The following is a 17,727-nucleotide window of genomic DNA, read 5'->3' as shown; positions in this document are numbered from 1 at the left end:
GTAGGTTGGTCATAGCTTTTCTTCCACGACTGAGTGACTTTCACTTTACATTTATACATATCTCAAATAGAAATTCACAAATGTTATTGGAAAGACAGTAGCTACTCATCCTTCATAACAGATAATAAATTATTTACTATTCATTTTCTACACCTGTGCAGACATAAGCTAAAAAGCATTGAATTTGCCACTACTAGAAACAATAATTAAAATGTCCAACTCTTTGCAAAGATATATGGTGATTTGTTCTTCCTCTTACTTTCTCTTTCAATTCTTAAAAGAACTCTCCAGAGTCAACACAGAGGGAGAATGGTAGAATAAATTTTCAATTAGGGAGCTCAAAGCCTAAGTCCAGAAACATGCTATTAAATATTTGGTGCTGAGAATACATCAGGAAACCAAAAGACAAAAAGCCAACTTTCTTGGACTTCACAGTCTGGGATTTGCATTGAAATGGCTTTTAGAATTATGAATCAAGCCACTCAAATACATATTCATGATACCATATGTTTTTAAGAACTACTCAAGTGGTCAAAGGATCTGTATATTCTTTTCACCCTAAATGATTGAATGAGGTTTGATATTTTGTGCAAAGCCCTGCCACATACTCTGTTGCTATTGTCCACAATTCAACTTCTTTCTATTGTTTAATTTAGGGGATGTGAATAATGATAATCAGGCAGAATTGTTGCTTCTTCTCTCTCTCCCAGTATATCCTTTCCATGGTGCTTAGAGTACTTACTGCTCTCATTTTTGCTCAGAGCTTACTCATATTCTCACAGCCTGCTCATTATTTGTCTCCCAACTTGTACTGAGCACTGTCTAGAAAAAGGGCCATGTCTTATTCATCTTTGTTTGGCTAGCACCTAGCACAGTGCTTGCCATACAGTTCAGGTGGAATGTGTGTTTGTTGTATGCATATATTTGTATATATTTTACTGTTTTCAAAGCACATACATGTGCATGATCTCATTAGACCCTCACAAAACTCAGTAAGCTTGCAGGCAAGAATTAATTCCCTCATTTTACAGACTCTCAATAAGCTTGAAGATTAAAAGTGTCCTTGTTTGACAGATGAAGAAACTGGGGATCAGTGAGAGATTATGTGGTTTCTGGAGAGCATATAACTAAGACTTGAATTTCAAGATCAGGGTTCTTTCTAGACACTAAATGAAAATATAAGCACGCTATTATAAGCAAGAACTATTATTTTACGTATGTCTTTAAGGTCTGTTAGGGTTTGACCAATCATCTTTGACTTTCTCAAATCACTCGTGAAATCTTGTTTGTTTGTTTGTTTTTTCAAACACAAACCATGAGATGGGAAAGGTCTTCAGAAACCATCCATATTGTAATCAGAAGACAATGATGTAGATTATGTGCAAATATTTTGCTGTAAAACAGTGTCTGTCTTCAGGAGTATACTGCTAGCCAAAACAATTCTGCCCTGTCATAAGGACAGGGAAGGAGGCAGCTTTGTCATTTCCAATCCTGAACTCATAGTCATCACCATTTTGGTTACATAAGATATCTATATCTTAGTTTCTTGATCAAAATGAGAGTCCCTATGTGGCAAGACAGTGAAAGCAATCTGTTAGGTGAAGGGGTCACAACCAATATTTGAAAGTTCTAGTCATTGAATCTTGATTGACTGACTCTAAAGTCACCCTTTTAAAAACATCCTCTCCCACTAGATAGCTGGCTACTGGAAGGCAGGGACTGCACTGAATTCCCCAATTCCTGTCAAATATGTTAATTAACCAGCAAGCGGCAACTCTGAGTAACCACTGGCTATAGAACAAGCTGGAAAAGTGCTAGGTACGTGTCTTTCAAACTTTGTGATAGAAACTTCTCTTTGCGATTTTTAATTTAAAACCATTTTAAAGAAGTTTACTTGTAAAATAAGTTGTTTTCTAGGCAATATACTCAGGTCCTTAATGGAGACCTAGTGGTGATGGAACCCTGGTTTTACGTCAGTTATCTTGTGTACTCTTAAGAGTCAACGTTCCAAAATAAACTTTAACAGAAATTAACAGCAACCACAATTAAAACCCAACATTTCTGAACTAGAAGCATTTTCTCTCTAGGGGGATGGGATTACATCCCCTCGATTACAACTAGAGGATTGACAAACTCTCTTAATTAAAAAAAAAAAAAAAAAACTCTCTGCCTCCCTCCCCTCTATCCCCTTTCATTCTTCTCCTTTCCCCTGAACGCCCGCACGCCGTGACCATTTTATTCGAGTGGAAAGTTGAAAGAAAGCAACACACTAGCTACACCCATCCGGCGCTCCTCGGGTCGAACAGCAAAGTTCCTTCCCAGAGCCAGCGAGGCATTCGCTCTCCCATACCTGCTCAGCTTCACGCCGCATCTGAAGGTCTGCCCGCCGCGGAACAGTTGCGTCTCCATCTGGCTGCCAACCCACCCAGGCTCTCTTCTCCTCCACCACCACCACCACCTTCCCTCCTCCCCCTCCTTTCCGTCTTCCCTCACCACCCCCGCCCCCAGTCTCCTCCTCTTTTTCTCACTACAAGCGGTTGCTGATGCTGAAGCCGAGCGTCACTTCGGCTCCCACGGCAGACATGGCGACATTGACAGTGGTCCAGCCGCTCACTCTGGACAGAGGTAAGGGAGCGGCTCGCCCTTCAGGCCGCTGCGTCCCCCGCCAGCCTCCTCCTCTGGCGCCGCCAACTCCCACCCGGACCGCCAGGCAGCGCTCGGGCAGGGGGAGCAGGGCAGCGAGGATCAGCCTCGGAGAGGGCTTTCGCGCCGAGAGCAGGACACTTTCTTCCCCTTTCTCGCCCGCCACGTCCCCGCTGCCCCTTCGCGCTACCATCGCCCGGCCCAGGGGTGCCTCTGCGGGGCTCTTGCAGCCCACGGCGCCCCTCTCAGCCCCTCGGCGGCTCGCCTCCCGGCCGCCGGCTTTGTTGGAGCGGAGGCGCGGGGACCGCTAGGCGCTCGCCCGGGGCTCGGGGTTGGAGAGGGGCAGGGAGGAAAGCTCGCACTGCCGGGCGAGGGCGCCTGCAGCCGGAGCCCAGGGAAGCCTGCAGAGGGAGCCGCCTGGCAGCCTGCGCGGCTGGGGGCCCAGGACGAAGGAAGTTTGTCCCGGCGCCGGGGGGCGAGGGTCGGTCCGGCTGCGGAGACCCCGGCAGCCTCCCGGGAGCGGGCCAGGCGTACCCCCGGGCGGCCGGTGCCGGGGCGTACGGCGGCTGGGCTGCGGCGGCTGGGAGCTGCCCTCCGTGGAAAGGGCGAAGCGAAGCGCGGGCAGCGGGGCCGGGGTCGGGGCGCAGCGTCGCGGCAGCCGCGCCCCGCTCTCCTGGCTTCGCGCTCGGAAGGCGGCGGGGGTCGCGTCTGCCCTCGCCGGGGGCGGCTCTCCGGCCGTGGCAACTCACAGTTTCTCCTGCCCCAGCCAGCCTTGTTCTCTCCTAGCCCGGTGCCACGGCGATACCCGGGCTGCGGAAGGCGCTGGGACGTAGCGCAGGCTGGGTTGCAATTCAACTTCTGACCTGCGACCCTGTGCGTCCTGCTTTCTGACTTGACTGGGAAAGCAGCGTTTGCTTCCTTTCTAGGACCTCCCCAAGCCCAAGGATGGAATCCTTCGCTGCGATCGCGGCCTCTCCCGCGCACGGGTGCGGGGTTATACCTGTCCTTGCGTGTTCGACTTTTCTTTCTGGCTTTCCGACGTCCAGTTATGAATGCTCAGGAGTCCCACGACTCTGCTGCGGAGGACACCTGCTTGTCCTGGTCCGCAGCGGCCGGATTTAGGACCCTGTGCGGCCATTTGGAAATGGTGTGCTCAGATGAAAATGATTCAATCCGATGTGCCTCTAAAAATATTCTTTCTGGAGGATTAAACCGGACTGTGGGGCAAGGCGAAAGAGCATCCTGCTGCGAGTACAGTGAAAAAGCCAGTGCAAAGTTAGGGAGGTTTTTTAATTTGGAGAGATTGTGGGGTGACTTTAACGCAATCTGTTGGCGCCAGAAGAAATGTTATGTGGTGCCCATAGCAACCTTACTCGGGGTACGAGTTGAAAGACAAAAAATAATTGACTTTATGTTGGGAAACGTTGGTTTGCCAGCTAGTAAATTAATAATATAATTAAAGAGTTCAGAAATCTATTGCATAATCCATGATTTCTCCCCAGTATCATCATCTCCACTAAGTAGGATAAACCCACTGCCTCTAAGAACCTAACAGATGGCAAGCTATTAGAAATTATGGACTCCCAAGTATTTCTGTTTTAATGTAATGAGATCTTATATTGTCCCATTCCTATATCACCGTTTTTAAACATCCCAAGTAAAACGACTACATTAGGAAAGAAAGGGGGGGGAAAAAAAAGCAAGCAAACTCCAAGAAAATTGCGTACCTGAGCAATTTTATATACTACTACTACTACTAAAAACATTTCACTTTGAAGGGCTTACCTTAAATGCCTGATCAATTGTGGAGGGGAAGTGCAATCAGATTAAGATCTGTTCTTAGAGTTTGTTCTTGTTCACAGCCAGACTGTACCTGTCCTTCCCAGTTGTGATTCAGAAGCTCAAGAGGCAAGTTGGGTGAGACTGAATGTATCGGAATAAATTCACCAGCAGCTTACTTTGAGGTCTTGTAATTTATGGATGGTGGGTTATTGACGTCATTACTGTGTATGAAGTCAATACATATCCATAATTTCCCCTCTAAGTTGTTTTAAAGTATGATTATTAATTATATAATAAAATTGATAAAATAAACTGATGAGAAATTTCCTACAAAAAGTAAAAAAATCTCGGAAAAGATAGTAATTATCTGGTTCCTGGGCGTAACTCTGATACTTACTTTGGAGGAGTTGGTCCACCTCTTTGGGGAGCAGTTTTCCTTTTTGGCACATAAGGAGTTTGGAGTGAAGGATTCAGACAATGTGCAACTCTAAGAGCCTAGAATTTGGTGAATTAAAATTAGGACTCAGTTTCTGGTCACCTACTGGAGGATTTCACAGATGACTTCCTCGCCCACCTCTTCCAGGTGTTCTTTGACGTGCTCTGAGGTCACCCACTACTTTGGCCTCATCCAAGCATTTCTCAAACTGTTGCATCTATCTCCTTTCGAACGGAACTCCCTGAGGGAAGGGACCATTTCTAAATTCATCTCTGCATTCTCAAAGCCTTCCATAGTCCCTGATCACAGTAGAAAAAAAAAAAATTAATGTACGTAAACTAAAGGATTGCAACAATTTAAGCACTGTTAAAATACAGGGATTTCATAGTGAACAGAAAAGTACAGGTCATAGATTCACAACATTTTAACCCTGGGAAGAAAGGCAGGGAGAACACAGGCCAATGATTCTTAAGCTTTCTTTCCTCCCATGCTCTTGACAGATTTCCATCAGCAACCAGAGCTCTGTGATTATTGAGCAAGGAGGGTCATGGCAGGTGGGCGAAGGAGAGAAAGAGAAGAAGATGCCTTATAAAGCCCCCTTCCTAGGCATCTTATCAAGCAAACCAAAATACATAATCCATGTGTATTCTGCAGGTTCTTTTCTAGCATCTTCATTTTTCAGGTGAAAAACATGAAAGAAGCAATGATAAAGAGATGTTTTCAAGGTTACTCTGCTAGTCAATGGGAGATTTTATGCTAAAATCTAATTTTTCTTGTTTGATGCCCTTTGGCATTATCCACGGATTCATCTGGAATCTTTAGGGCAGCAGTTTTAAGCAATCAGATCACAGCTAGAGCTTGAAATTAAGATGGAACACCCCCAGAATTCCAAAGATATCATCTGAAAGTAAAGCTCAGTAGTCTACACTAGCTTCCTGGGTCTTGTGCTGGAAGCAAGCCTTTGGCCATCCAGGAACCTGGATGGCCCCTGAAAGGGCAAACAGGATGGCTTCACATTTTCACTGCTCTGTGTATATCCTAAACTCTTTTCCTTCTGCGACTAAGACCTCAGATTAACTCTGTGGGGGCCTCTTGGTGGCTTTGGTCATAGTAAGTTCCTGTTCCTCCTTGCCCCTGTCCTTAGGATTACTCATTGAGTACTTACAGCAAATCAGACCCTACTGTGGGATTGCTGCATATTGGTGAGCTGAACAGACTACCTCATGGTCTTCATGGTAGTTAGAATCTAAGGAGGGAAAGAGATTTAACACACACACCCATGCTCATGTAAATCATTCATTCATTCATTGAATAAATATTCATTTATCACCTTCTGTATACAAGATGTTACAGGAATGCCAGAGACAAAGTTTCTGCTTTTATGGTCTTTAAGAATCTAGTCACAGAAAAATATCAGTAAGAAATTCGTTCATTCCACAACTAAGTATTGAGTGTCAGCCTTTTGGAAAGCACTGTTTTAAGCAATGTGGTGGTCCTAATGAACAAAGTAGATAAAGGCTAATGGAGTTGACATACCAATGAGAGCCACACACTGAACACATAGATATATGAGTGCTGGTGAGAAGAACTAAGACTGGGTCAAAGAGAGGGATGTGGTGCTACTTGAAACTTGATAGTCAAGAATTGGTGCCATGGGAGGAGAGACCTGAGGAAAGTAAGGAAGCAAAATTTACAGACATCTGGAGGAATGTGCTCGAGAGAAGGACCTCACGCGTGCGTCCTGGGAGCATCAAGAAAGTCAGTGTGAAAATGTGAACACAGGGAAGAGTGGCAAAAAGCCCCCCCAAAAAAACCAGCAAAGGGTTTGTGAACTGGCCAGGGGCCAGATGATGTAATTTATAATTAGGATTTTAGGTTAGTTGAAAATATGACATGCTCGGAAAACAATGAACATGACACAAAGATAGAGAATAATGAGGAAGGACCTACTTAGATGGCTCACTGAGAAAGTAAAATCTAATCTGCGTTCTGATGTGTTAATAAGACCCTTAGGAAAAACATTATGAATAGAGCAAAGAATACATGAAAGAGCAGTTCTACATCTGCAACTTGGCCACCATCCCATGAGTACATCCATAACCAAGCAAATGATCGGAAAGAAAAACCACCAAGAAATAACAACACTAAGGATGTATTTGGAGTAGGCATTTGGTTATAAGTATACCTCCAGGCAAGAACACTGGAGTGGGTTGCCATTTCCTTCTCTAATGCATGAAAGTGAAAAGTGAAAATGAAGTTGCTCAGTTGTGTTCGACTCCTAGTGACCCCATGGACTGCGGACCACCGGGCTCCCCCGTCCATGGGATTCTACAGGCAAGAACACTGGAATGGGTTGCCATTGCCTTCTCTGATACCAAGAAAATCTATAGAGCAACTGGTTGCTTCTTATTGCTAGACTAAAGCACTGTATATTACAATTAGACTTTCAAATATATCCTGAACATTATAATGTACATGTCATTATATGTAGATTTACATGTGGAACCCAAGTGGTGATGAGATATATTCATTTTCAGTGTAATATTTTATATTAGACTGTGATGTAGAAAGTAGTAGCTGTAATTTACCCTTGTGGCCAAGAGAAGATGCTGATAAGGAGATTAGTGTGAATAGTCTCTTCCAGAATAATGTTCAGTGTAATTCCTACACCTTTGCCCAGATCTTAATCTCTACACCAGGAATGACCTTCAACTAAAATCAAGGGAATAAAGCAGTGTCCAATCCATGTACTTAATACCATCATAGCAAAGAACATAGGAATACTTCACTGTCTTAAGAATTGCATGGATTCAGGCACTTTTCTTAAGTCCAGTAGCTCTAACTCTCCTTCACTTTCCATCTCAAGGTCAGAAAAGATAATACAATGGAATTCTTCAAAATTTTACTTCAGCTTATCTTTTTACCCTTATTTTTAAGCAGAATTTTTTTTTAATCATGACTTATAAGGAAGTGTTTACATGACTTATAAAGAAGACTCAAAAAATTAACTCTTGGAGAAAAATGGATAATTAAAATAGTTTCCAAGAGTAATTGAAGTTGTGTAATATTCAATACTTGAGACCTTATAACATGATCAATGGTTTACAGTCTGCATTTAGGCACCAGTATAAAATAAAATGCTGGTGTTACAGCCACCAAACTTTTCTGTGAGTTAAATTCAACTTGGATACCTTGCAAAAATGTAAATGTAAATCTTGATTTCTTGAATTCTAAAATAAGTTGTAATCTAAAATATTGATTAAACAAATTGTGATGTGTTTTTACTGTAAGAAATTAAAACTTTTGCCCTTTAAAAATTCTAATAGAAAACCAAGAGCTTTTATTTTGTGGGTTTCAACCTTATGAAAAAGAAATGAATGCAAAAGTTAACTGCAAATGAAAATCCCATGAGTGCCATACTTTTCATAAAATTTGTGATACATTAAACTTTTTCTCTCTTCCCTTTTCCCTTTCCAAGGCAAGCAGAGCTTATTACTTTATGTATTTCCCAATTCAAGCCTTGGGCAACCTATAGCTTTTCTAATCAGCTATATTCACCAGTTTATATAAAATCTGTATTTGCCTGAAAATTACTTTTGTTCACAGTCCAGTGGACTTTCCTCTTCTCTTTCTCTCTTTGTTTTTTTATTTATTTAGTATGAGGAGAGATTAAGGAAGAAGGAAAGTAAAAATTAAACTAGCCTTTATGTTGTTTTAAGGTTGTATGTCCTGATAGTCATGGTGGGGAGGACAGAAAGAGGGTTTAACTATATTTTCTGACTCTTGTCCTAAAATCTTTTTACAGCCAGGTATATTTTAGTCTACAAACATTAAGTATTTGCACTCTTTCTCCTGTTTTCCATAAGTTTCACTAAACACTTTAAATATATACATGTATTGAATTTTCTTTGGAAATCAATATTTGAGTTTCTTTTTCCACTATATTTAGAGAATATTTTCCAGGAATCAGAATTGTGTCATATTCATCTTTTCTTTTTGTCTGATATGAAAAGTTGGAAAGAGAAGGGACCAAACTTCTAAAAAGTCTTGATTATTGAAAAAGGTATTTTCCATTTAATGAGAGTTTTAGAATTGAAATTGAAAATTAAGGATCAAACTTCCAGAAAAAGAAACAGAAATTTGGTGCATACCTTCTAGTTTCCTACACCAGCCATCTAAGCTCTGAGGTGTATTTGGTGCACGCTGGTCATTTATGAAAGCAATGCTTTTGCTTTTGGAGTACTTTTTCAGAATTGCTAGGTAGAGTTTAGCTATTTATTAGGGAATAGAGAATATTTGGAGAGTAGTATCAAATTGGAAGATATACACTGAGTTTTAGGGGCGCTATTCTAAGCTTTCTCTTGGAGAAAGCTCTTTACTTAGTTCTGACACTTGTCTGTTGGGATGAAGTCTTCATTAGGTCAGAGACTATCCTGAATTTGTTTGAATAGAGCTCAATGCATCGTCTGGTACATGGTTGGTGCACTCTTCATATTGATTGATTGAATAAATGGATGAATGAAATTGACTTAGTTGGACTAGCTAGCTTAGAGTCATTCTTAATACAAAAAAAAAAAAAAAGCCTTCCAACCTGTAATAACGTAAAAGTGGTAGCTATCATCATTAATCATGTTGCTCTGTGTGTGTGTGTGTGTGTGTAGCAGACCTAAATGTGGAATGCTCTCCAGGGCCAAGAAGGGATGTGAGTTACCAGTGTTGAGGCTTGTAGCCCTACTTCCATTGCCGACATCCACCTGCCATCTTAACTTGTTAATTGAACCAGACAAGTTAATGCCAGAAGACAACTGAAAAGGTTAGAAAAAGAGACAGGATGAGAGCCAAGCAGAATCCACATCTTCCCCTACCCTCAACCCCAAACACACATGTAAACTATACTGCCTTATTTTTCTTTTAACCACAAGTGGATGAATGATAGAGCTGTGTCCTGATAAACAAGTTAGAATGGCTTTAATTTGAAATCACTCTGGGTTGGCAAATGAAAAGACAACCTTTAAGTCATGTTGATTACATCAGTGTTGCCAAAGGTAACTCTGGTCTAGGTGATAGAGTTGTTTTTTATTCTCCATGACTGAGTTTTACTACCTAATGTGCTAGCTGAATTTGAAGATTTGCCTATTAAAAGTAAATGTGCCCAAAGACTACTTGAAAAAAGTTATGCTGAATTGAAACTTAAACTGAAGTTATACTCAGATGGTATCTATCTTGGAAAACAAGGGCTTCTAAATTAAACTGGTGGTCACTTCCCTGGTGGCTCAGTTGGTAAAGTATCTGTCTATAATGCGGGAGACCTGGGTTCGATCCCTGGGTTGGGAAGATCCCTTGGAGAAGGAAATGGCAACCCACTCCACTACTCTTGCCTAGAAAATCCCATGGACGGAGGAGCCTGGTGCAGGCTACTGTCCATGGGGTTGCAAAGAGTTGGACGTGACTGAGTGACTTCACTTTCACTTTCAAGTTCCTCTAGAAACACAGTAGCTATTTCAAGTCCAACTGGTTCTGCTATTTTTGTTTACTTGCCTATTGTGGTGATAGTTAACGAAATTTCATTATGATCTAGTTTTTTTTTTTTTTTTTTCTATCCAAGAATCATCTTTCACCAAAAGAAGGGAAGGGGATAGAGTAATGGGAATTACAAATGGCAATAATATTTAAACTCAAGTTAGATGGACTTTAAATTAGTTAATATGTGCAAAATACTTAAAACAGGCCTGACACATGGGAACCATTTAACAATGATAGTTATTTTTTCTGAGTCCTCAAAGTCCAGAAAGGCATCCTTTGATATCTGCAGGGCATTGGTTCCAGGACTGCCTGCAGATAACAAAATCCTTGGGTGCTCTAGTCCCTTATATAAAAAGGTGTGGTACAGTTGATCATTTGTATCCTTAGGCCCTTATGTTCTGCATTCCGAGATTCAAGCAACCCATCTGTGACTCAACCCAGCTGAATCCGCAGACGCTGAACCCCCAAATATGGAGGGTCAACTGTACTCCTGCCATACTGCCAGGAGGCAGGGCCAGATAAGGTTTGTTATCTTCAAGTATACGGTACCAAGAGGCAGTTGCTGTTCAGTTGCTGAGTCGTTTCCTAATCTTTCCATGGACTACAACACGCCAGGCTTCCCTGTCCGTGGATGGTCTCCATGCTATCTCCTGGAGTTTGCGCAAACTCATATCCATTGAGTCAGTGATGCCATCCAGCCATCCCATCCTCTGTCACCCCTTTCTCCTCATGCCCTCAGTCTTTCCCAGCATCAAGGTCTTATTTACAATGAGTCGGTTCTTCTCATCATGTGGCCAACGTATTGGAGTTTCCGCTTCAGCATCAGTCCTTCCAATGAATATTCAGGGTTGATTTCCTTTAGGATTGACGGGTTTGATCTCCTCACTGTCCAAGGGACTCTCAAGAGTCTTCTTCAGTGCCACAGTATTTCAAAAGCATCAATTCTTCAGCACTCAACCTTCTCTATGGTCCAACTCTCACATCTGTATGACTATTGGAAAAACCATAGCTTTGACTATATGGACCTTTGTTGGAAAAGTGATGTCTCTGCTTTCTAATATGCTGTCTAGATTTGTCACAGCTTTTCTTCCAAGGAGCAAGCATCTTTTCTTTTCATGGCTGCAGTCACTGTCCACGGTGATTTTAAGAAAATAGTCTGTCACTGTTTCCATTTTTTCCCTATTTCCATGAAGCGATGGGACTGGATGCCATGACCTTCATTTTTTGAATGTTGAGTTTTAAGCCAGCTTTTTCACTTTCACCTTCATCAAGAAGCTCTTTAGTTCCTCTTCCCTTTCTGCCATAAGGGTGGTATCATCTACATTTCTGAGCTTATTGATATTTCTCCCGGCAATCTTGATTCCAGTTTGTGTTTCTTCCAGTCCAGCGTTTCTCATGATGTACTCTGCATATAAGCTAAATAAACAGGGTGACAATATACAGCCTTGACGAACTCCTTTTCCTATTTGGAACCAGTCTGTTGTTCCATGTCTGATTCTGACTCTTGCTTCTTGACCTGCATACAGGTTTCTCAGGAGGCAGATAAGGTGGTCTGGTATTTCTGTCTCTTTAAGACTTTTCCACAGTTTGTTGTGATCCACGCAGTTACAGGCTTTAGTGTAGTCAATGAGGTGGTGAATGTTTTTCTGAAATTCTCTTGCTTTTTCTATGATCCAACAGATGTTGCCAATTTGATCTCTGGTTCCTCTGCCTCATCTGAATCCAGCTTGTACATCTGGAAGTTCTCAGTTCACATATTGTTGAAGCCTAGCTTGAAGGATTTTGAGTATTACCTTGCTAGCATGGGAAATGAATACAATTGTATGGTGGTTTGTACATTTTTTGGCATTGCCCTTCTTTGGGATTGGAATGAAAATGGACCTTTTCCAGTCCTGTGGTCATTGCTGAGTTTTCCAAATGTACTGGCATATTGAGTGCATCACTGTAACAGCATCATGTTTAAGATTTGAAATCGTTCAGCTGGTATTCTAGCACCTCCACTATCTTTGTTCATAGTAATGCATCCTAAGGCCCACTTGACTTCACACTCCAGGATGTCTGACTCTAGGTGAGTAACACACCATTGTAGTTGTGTTGGTCATTGAGACTTTTTTGTATAGTTCTCCTATGTATTCTTGCCACCTCTTCTTAATCTCTTCTACTTCTGTTAGGTCCTTACCATTTCTTTCCTTTATTGTACCCATTTTTGCGTGAAATGTTCCCTTAGTATCTCTAATTTTCTTGAAGAGATCACTAGTCTTTCCCGTTCCATTGTTTTGCTTATTTCTTTGCATTATTCACTTAAGAGGCAGAGACCATGTTTATTTTGGTATTCTGTAGAAGCAAGGAGCACTTGGAGATGCCTGGAGGTCAAAATAAAAAGTTTCCTGTACAATTACTAATGTGTCAGCTACCTTTTTCCCCAAATCACTTCTTTCTTGATGCTTCTGTTACATTATTTTTTCATAACTGTACCACACAATATAGAAAAATTTCATTTACACTACTGTCACCCTAGCAGCATAAGTTATTTATATTCATCTTTGTGTATGCATTGCCTATCACAGTACCTGAAAGATAAGTGCTCAAAGGTGGGCTGAATAAATTAATTTTTTTTCATTCAAATACCACATAGCTTCAGGGGATAAACCTAGGTAAGTTACCAAAGGATACAGGATGACAGAATTTTTATTCAAGAAAAAATTTCCTGCATTCATTCTGTTTAAAATTAGAACAGGTGCCTTCCGGGAATTCATGAACATCCTATTACTGGATTACTGGAAAAGTACAGGCAAAAGTTGAATGACAAATTGGAAAAGTTGTTATAGATGGACTTTTAAGATTCAGTAATTGTTAAGGACATGGACCAGAATTTATGTAGATGTTTGGGGGTTTTATTTTATTCTATTTATCTGCAGATATCAAAAGTGTACTAACATGGATGGACTGTGAGATTGTCATACTGAGTGAAGTCAGATAGAGGAGAAGTATCGTATGACATCCCTTATAGGTGGAAACTCAAAAGAAATGATACAAATGCACTTATTTATAAAACAAAAACAGATTCACAGACTCAGAGAACAAACTTATGGTTTCCAGGGGAGAAGAATGGGATGAAGGGATAGTTAGGAAGTTTGGGTTGGACAGGTATGCAGTGCTGTGTTTAAAATGGATAACCAACAAGGTCCCACTGTATAGCACATGAAACTCTGCTCAATAGTATGTGACAGCCTGGATGGGAGGGGAATTTGGAGGAGAATGGATATATGTACATGTATGGGCGAGTCCCTTTGCTGTTCACCTGAACCTATCAACATATTGTTAATCAGCTGTACTACAATCAGCTATTTTTAAAAAGTTAAAAATAAATAATAATTAAACAGTTGACTGTGGAATATATAACCAAGAGTGACTCTCTGACTCTTGTTTAGTGCTGTTTAATTGTGAAGCATCCCATGATGCTGAGAGAGGCATACAGGTGCCAGTCAGGGGTGCGAGCACTAGATCCAGACATCTGGGTTCAAATCCTACCTCTACCTGCCCCTTCCTTTGCTCTGTAACCTTAGCCTGTTAAAATCTTCTCTCTTTCCTTTACTTTTCATCTATAAAGTTGCAAATAATAGTAGTCTCTTCCTCCTAAATTTACTGTAAAAATGAGAAAATGTATTTAAGTGCTTAGAACACCGCCAAGTTCATACTATTAAATAAGCTGCTCAATATTGATTGATTATTCCCCATCCCCTTCTCCCCAGGGCATGGATTTTTCCCAGTGCAATAAATGTGAAGTGCACAAGCTTCAGATTTAGACAGATATGGATTTGAATTGCAGTTCTGCCACTTACTATCTGTGGGAGCTTAGAATGCTGCTTACTTTCTCCGCATCCTATTTCTTTCATCCTTAATATAGCAGTAGCGATGCCCACTTTGTATGGTGATGCATTCCTTTGGTTCTTCCCTCTCTTAGCCATGCAAGACAGAAGGAGAATCTGCCATGTGCCAGGCACAGAGTCCAAGGCTAGGGGTAAAGCGTGCAGCCCAGGGAAGATAGACATTATCAGATAATTTATGATAACATAATTTGAGTATTTTAGCAACAGCTCACACATATTGAGTATTTACTGCACACCAGGCATTGTGCTTAGAGGTTCTCATATTTGATTTCAGTCAGTCCTGAAGACAAACCTCTGGTGTCGGTGCTATTAGTATTTTGAAGACGTAGGAATTGAGGCAGAAAAAGGCTAAATAAAGGGATTGGAACTCAGGCTGGTTGATATTGAGGCCTTGAGCTTAATCACTGTGATACACTGCAGAGAGCAAGTACACAGGCCTATAACAGGGTCTGTAACAAGCTTTGGGGAACTTGAACTTGTAAGGCATGGCAGGCACAGAGGTGCTTGCAGAGGCTTCAAAGAGCAGACAGACGGATAGGAGGTACCACCAGGAGAGTCCGTTGTCCAGACAGAAGGGAAAGTCAAAGCTTACAGAAGGGACATATACTGATGTTGGTAAAGACTAATTGTGATATATTTTAAAAGTCTAGCACAATTATTTGAAAAGAGCACGGGTTTCATACACGGTTGTGCTTACTCTTAATCATATTTATTACTTTCTTAGTACAAAAGATGAGAATGCCAATATATGAAATTATAAGAAAGTACTAGCCACATTCTGGTCCTTCTTTCCATGCTGTGCCAAGGAACCAAGAGATAATGACTGTGACATTCGGATTTTCTTTCACTGATCTGTCATGCACAGGTGAAACTTCTTTACAGACTTGGAGTGTTGACAGGCTCACAGAGGGAGCTGAAAAAGTGATAACAGGGCCCTGGGTCTCTTTCCCTACACTCTTTTCCTTTAAGTGGAACAAGTGCGGCACAACCTGACTTTTCAGGCACAAAAAGAAAAATTGTGACTTCTTTTTCTTCCTTCAAGATTGGCTCTAAATATCCTGAAGGGTATAAACACACTATGCTTACCCATGATCATTAAACTAAATGCCTTGGGGTTTTAACATGTGTTTCAGTGGCCCGAGCTATGCCATATTTGTCTACCACCTAAGCAAACCTCCTGTGAGGCAACTGAAAATTACTCCTTTAGGCCAAAATTGTTAATTTTTTTAACCATTTTTCACCTGAAAATACAGGATTTATTTCCTTCTCTTTTCTGGGTACAGAAAATGTTCTCTGGAAAATGAAGTTCTTGTAAAAATATAGTGGAAGATAAAATAAGTAAAGCAGTATACCAGTGCATGTTACTAAAGGAATGATGAGGTTTTATTTGCATGGCTCAAAGGGAAATTCTGCATCCCACCAGCTTTTCAGACTTGTTTTAGTCTGTTGAGGTTGACAGATACACACCTCTGGATAAATAAGGTATTCTGGATCATGTAGACACTCATTTCTTCTGATGACTTACATCTTGTAAGTATTGACAGTTTGGCATCAAATGATAACTTCGTGTAGCAAAATATTAAGATTGTATATGCTATGGACTGCAGGCTTTTGTCTCTCCCTTTCCCATTCATATGTTGAAGTCCTAAGCCCCAGTATAGTTTGGACGTGGCGCCTTCAAGCAATAATTAGGGCTAGATGAGGTCATGAGGGTGGAGGTCATGATGTGACTGTTGTCGTTCAGTTGCCAAGTCACGTCCAACTCTTTGTGACTCCATGGACTGTAGCACACTAGACTCCTCTGTCTTCCACTGTCCCCCAGAGTTTGGTCAAATTCATGTCCATTGAGTCGGTGATACTGTCTAACCACCTCTAGAGCACTAGGGCTCTCCCTGTCCTTGCCGTGTGAGTGTGTATACATCCAGGAGGCAGATGGCTGCCAGCTGGGAAGAGATTCTCACCAGAAGCTGAATTTGCTGGCACCTTGATCTTGAACTCCCCAGACTCCAAAACTGTGAGAAAAAAAGGTCTGTATTTTAAGCCACCTAGGCTTAGGAGAAGGCAATGGCACCCCACTCCAGAACTCTTGCCTGGCAAATCCCATGGACAGAGGAGCCTGGTGGGCTGCAGTCCATGGGGTCGCTAGGAGTCGAACACGACTGAGCGACTTCACTTTCACTTTCATGCATTGGAGAAGGAAATGGCAACCCACTCCAGTGTTCTTGCCTGGAGAATCCCAGGGATGGGGGAGCCTGGTGGGCTGCCGTCTATGGGTCGCACAGAGTCGGACACGACTGAAGCGACGCAGCAGCAGCAGCAGCAGGCTAGGACATTGTAGCACTCATCACATGATCTTGGCCTTAGCAACCCTCTATCCTAAGTAGTTGAATAAATTAGCAGTGGGTAAGATTAGCTGTACACAGATATACACTGAAGTATGCCTAATTTCCTGCTTAGTTTAATTTCTTCCCTCAGTGGGTTTAGAAATCTTTGTCTTGGGACTTGCCTGGCAGTCCAGCAGTTAGGACTTGAGCTTCCAGCACAGGGGATGCAGGTTCGATCCCTTGTTGGGGAACTAAGATCCCACATGCCACACAGAACAGCCAAAAAGAAAGAAATCTTTGTCTTACAAGTTCTAACATGTTTTCAAAGCTTCTTTTCTTGGATTTTTCTCCATTGTTTTCAAATACATTTAATTATTTAAATACATTTAATTATTTTTTTCTTATAGGTTTCTCCTGGGTATCTTTCAAGGTGAAAGATTTGTAAATTATGCCTTTTCCAAATGTAAAGGAGCTGTAACTAAGCATATTACATTCAAATAATATTTTACTGATCCAATATTTAATAAGCCTTTGCTTATTTTGGGCTTCCATAATAGCTCAGTTGGTAAAGAATCTACCTGCAATGCAGGAGACTCTGGTTCAATTTCTGGATCAGGAATATCTGCTGGAGAAGGGATAGGCTACCCACTCCAGTGTTCTTGGGATTCCCTTGTGGCTCAGATGGTAAAGAATCTGCCTACAATGTGGGAGACCTGGGTTGATCCCTGGGTTGGGAAGATCCCCTGGAGAAGGGAAAGGCTTTTTGCTATAAGTCTTTCTTTTAATGTTGGGGGTAGAGTTTACGGTATTTGTCTTTGACTTGTCACAGCCTTCCTTATTTCCGGCTGCTCCCTCTTGGCTTTTATGCTATTGCTATTTCTGTGTCATAAATGCAAAAGTCAGTGCTACTAATCGTTCTTTAAACCAGGGCTTGGTTATAGACCCGAAACCAAATTCAGCCTGTGAGCTAAAAATGATTTTTTTTTACATTATTTTAAAATGGTTGGAAATATAAAAAAGAAAAATAATTTGTGATATATGACAACTGTTTTAAATTCAAATCTCCATGTTTATAAGTAAAGTTTTATTGGAACACAGCCATGCTCATTCGTCTATGGCTGCTTTTCGG

General features: G+C 41.5%; 1 protein-coding gene across 3 annotated transcripts in view; it reads left to right on the top strand.

Moving 5' to 3' along the window:
- Nucleotides 1-2,346: 2,346 nt before the first annotated feature.
- LIN7A (lin-7 cell polarity scaffold A) overlaps nt 2,347-17,727 on the top strand; it is a 322,471-nt gene continuing 307,090 nt past the window's right edge. For all 3 annotated transcript variants that reach the window (XM_086398863.1, XM_086398865.1, XM_086398862.1), the window contains exon 1: nt 2,347-2,625. In XM_086398863.1, coding sequence (XP_086254989.1) covers nt 2,544-2,625 — 82 coding nt within the window. In that variant the 5' untranslated portion in view covers nt 2,347-2,543. The remainder of the gene's footprint in view (nt 2,626-17,727) is intronic.

The sequence above is a fragment of the Bos grunniens genome, chromosome 5, assembly GCF_055505025.1.
Source record: "Bos grunniens cultivar Pamir isolate PY7600 chromosome 5, Bosgru_T2T1.0, whole genome shotgun sequence".
NCBI classification, from domain to species: domain Eukaryota; kingdom Metazoa; phylum Chordata; class Mammalia; order Artiodactyla; family Bovidae; genus Bos; species Bos grunniens.
Note: the sequence above shows the minus strand (reverse complement) of the source record. Positions and strands in the feature narration are given on the sequence as shown.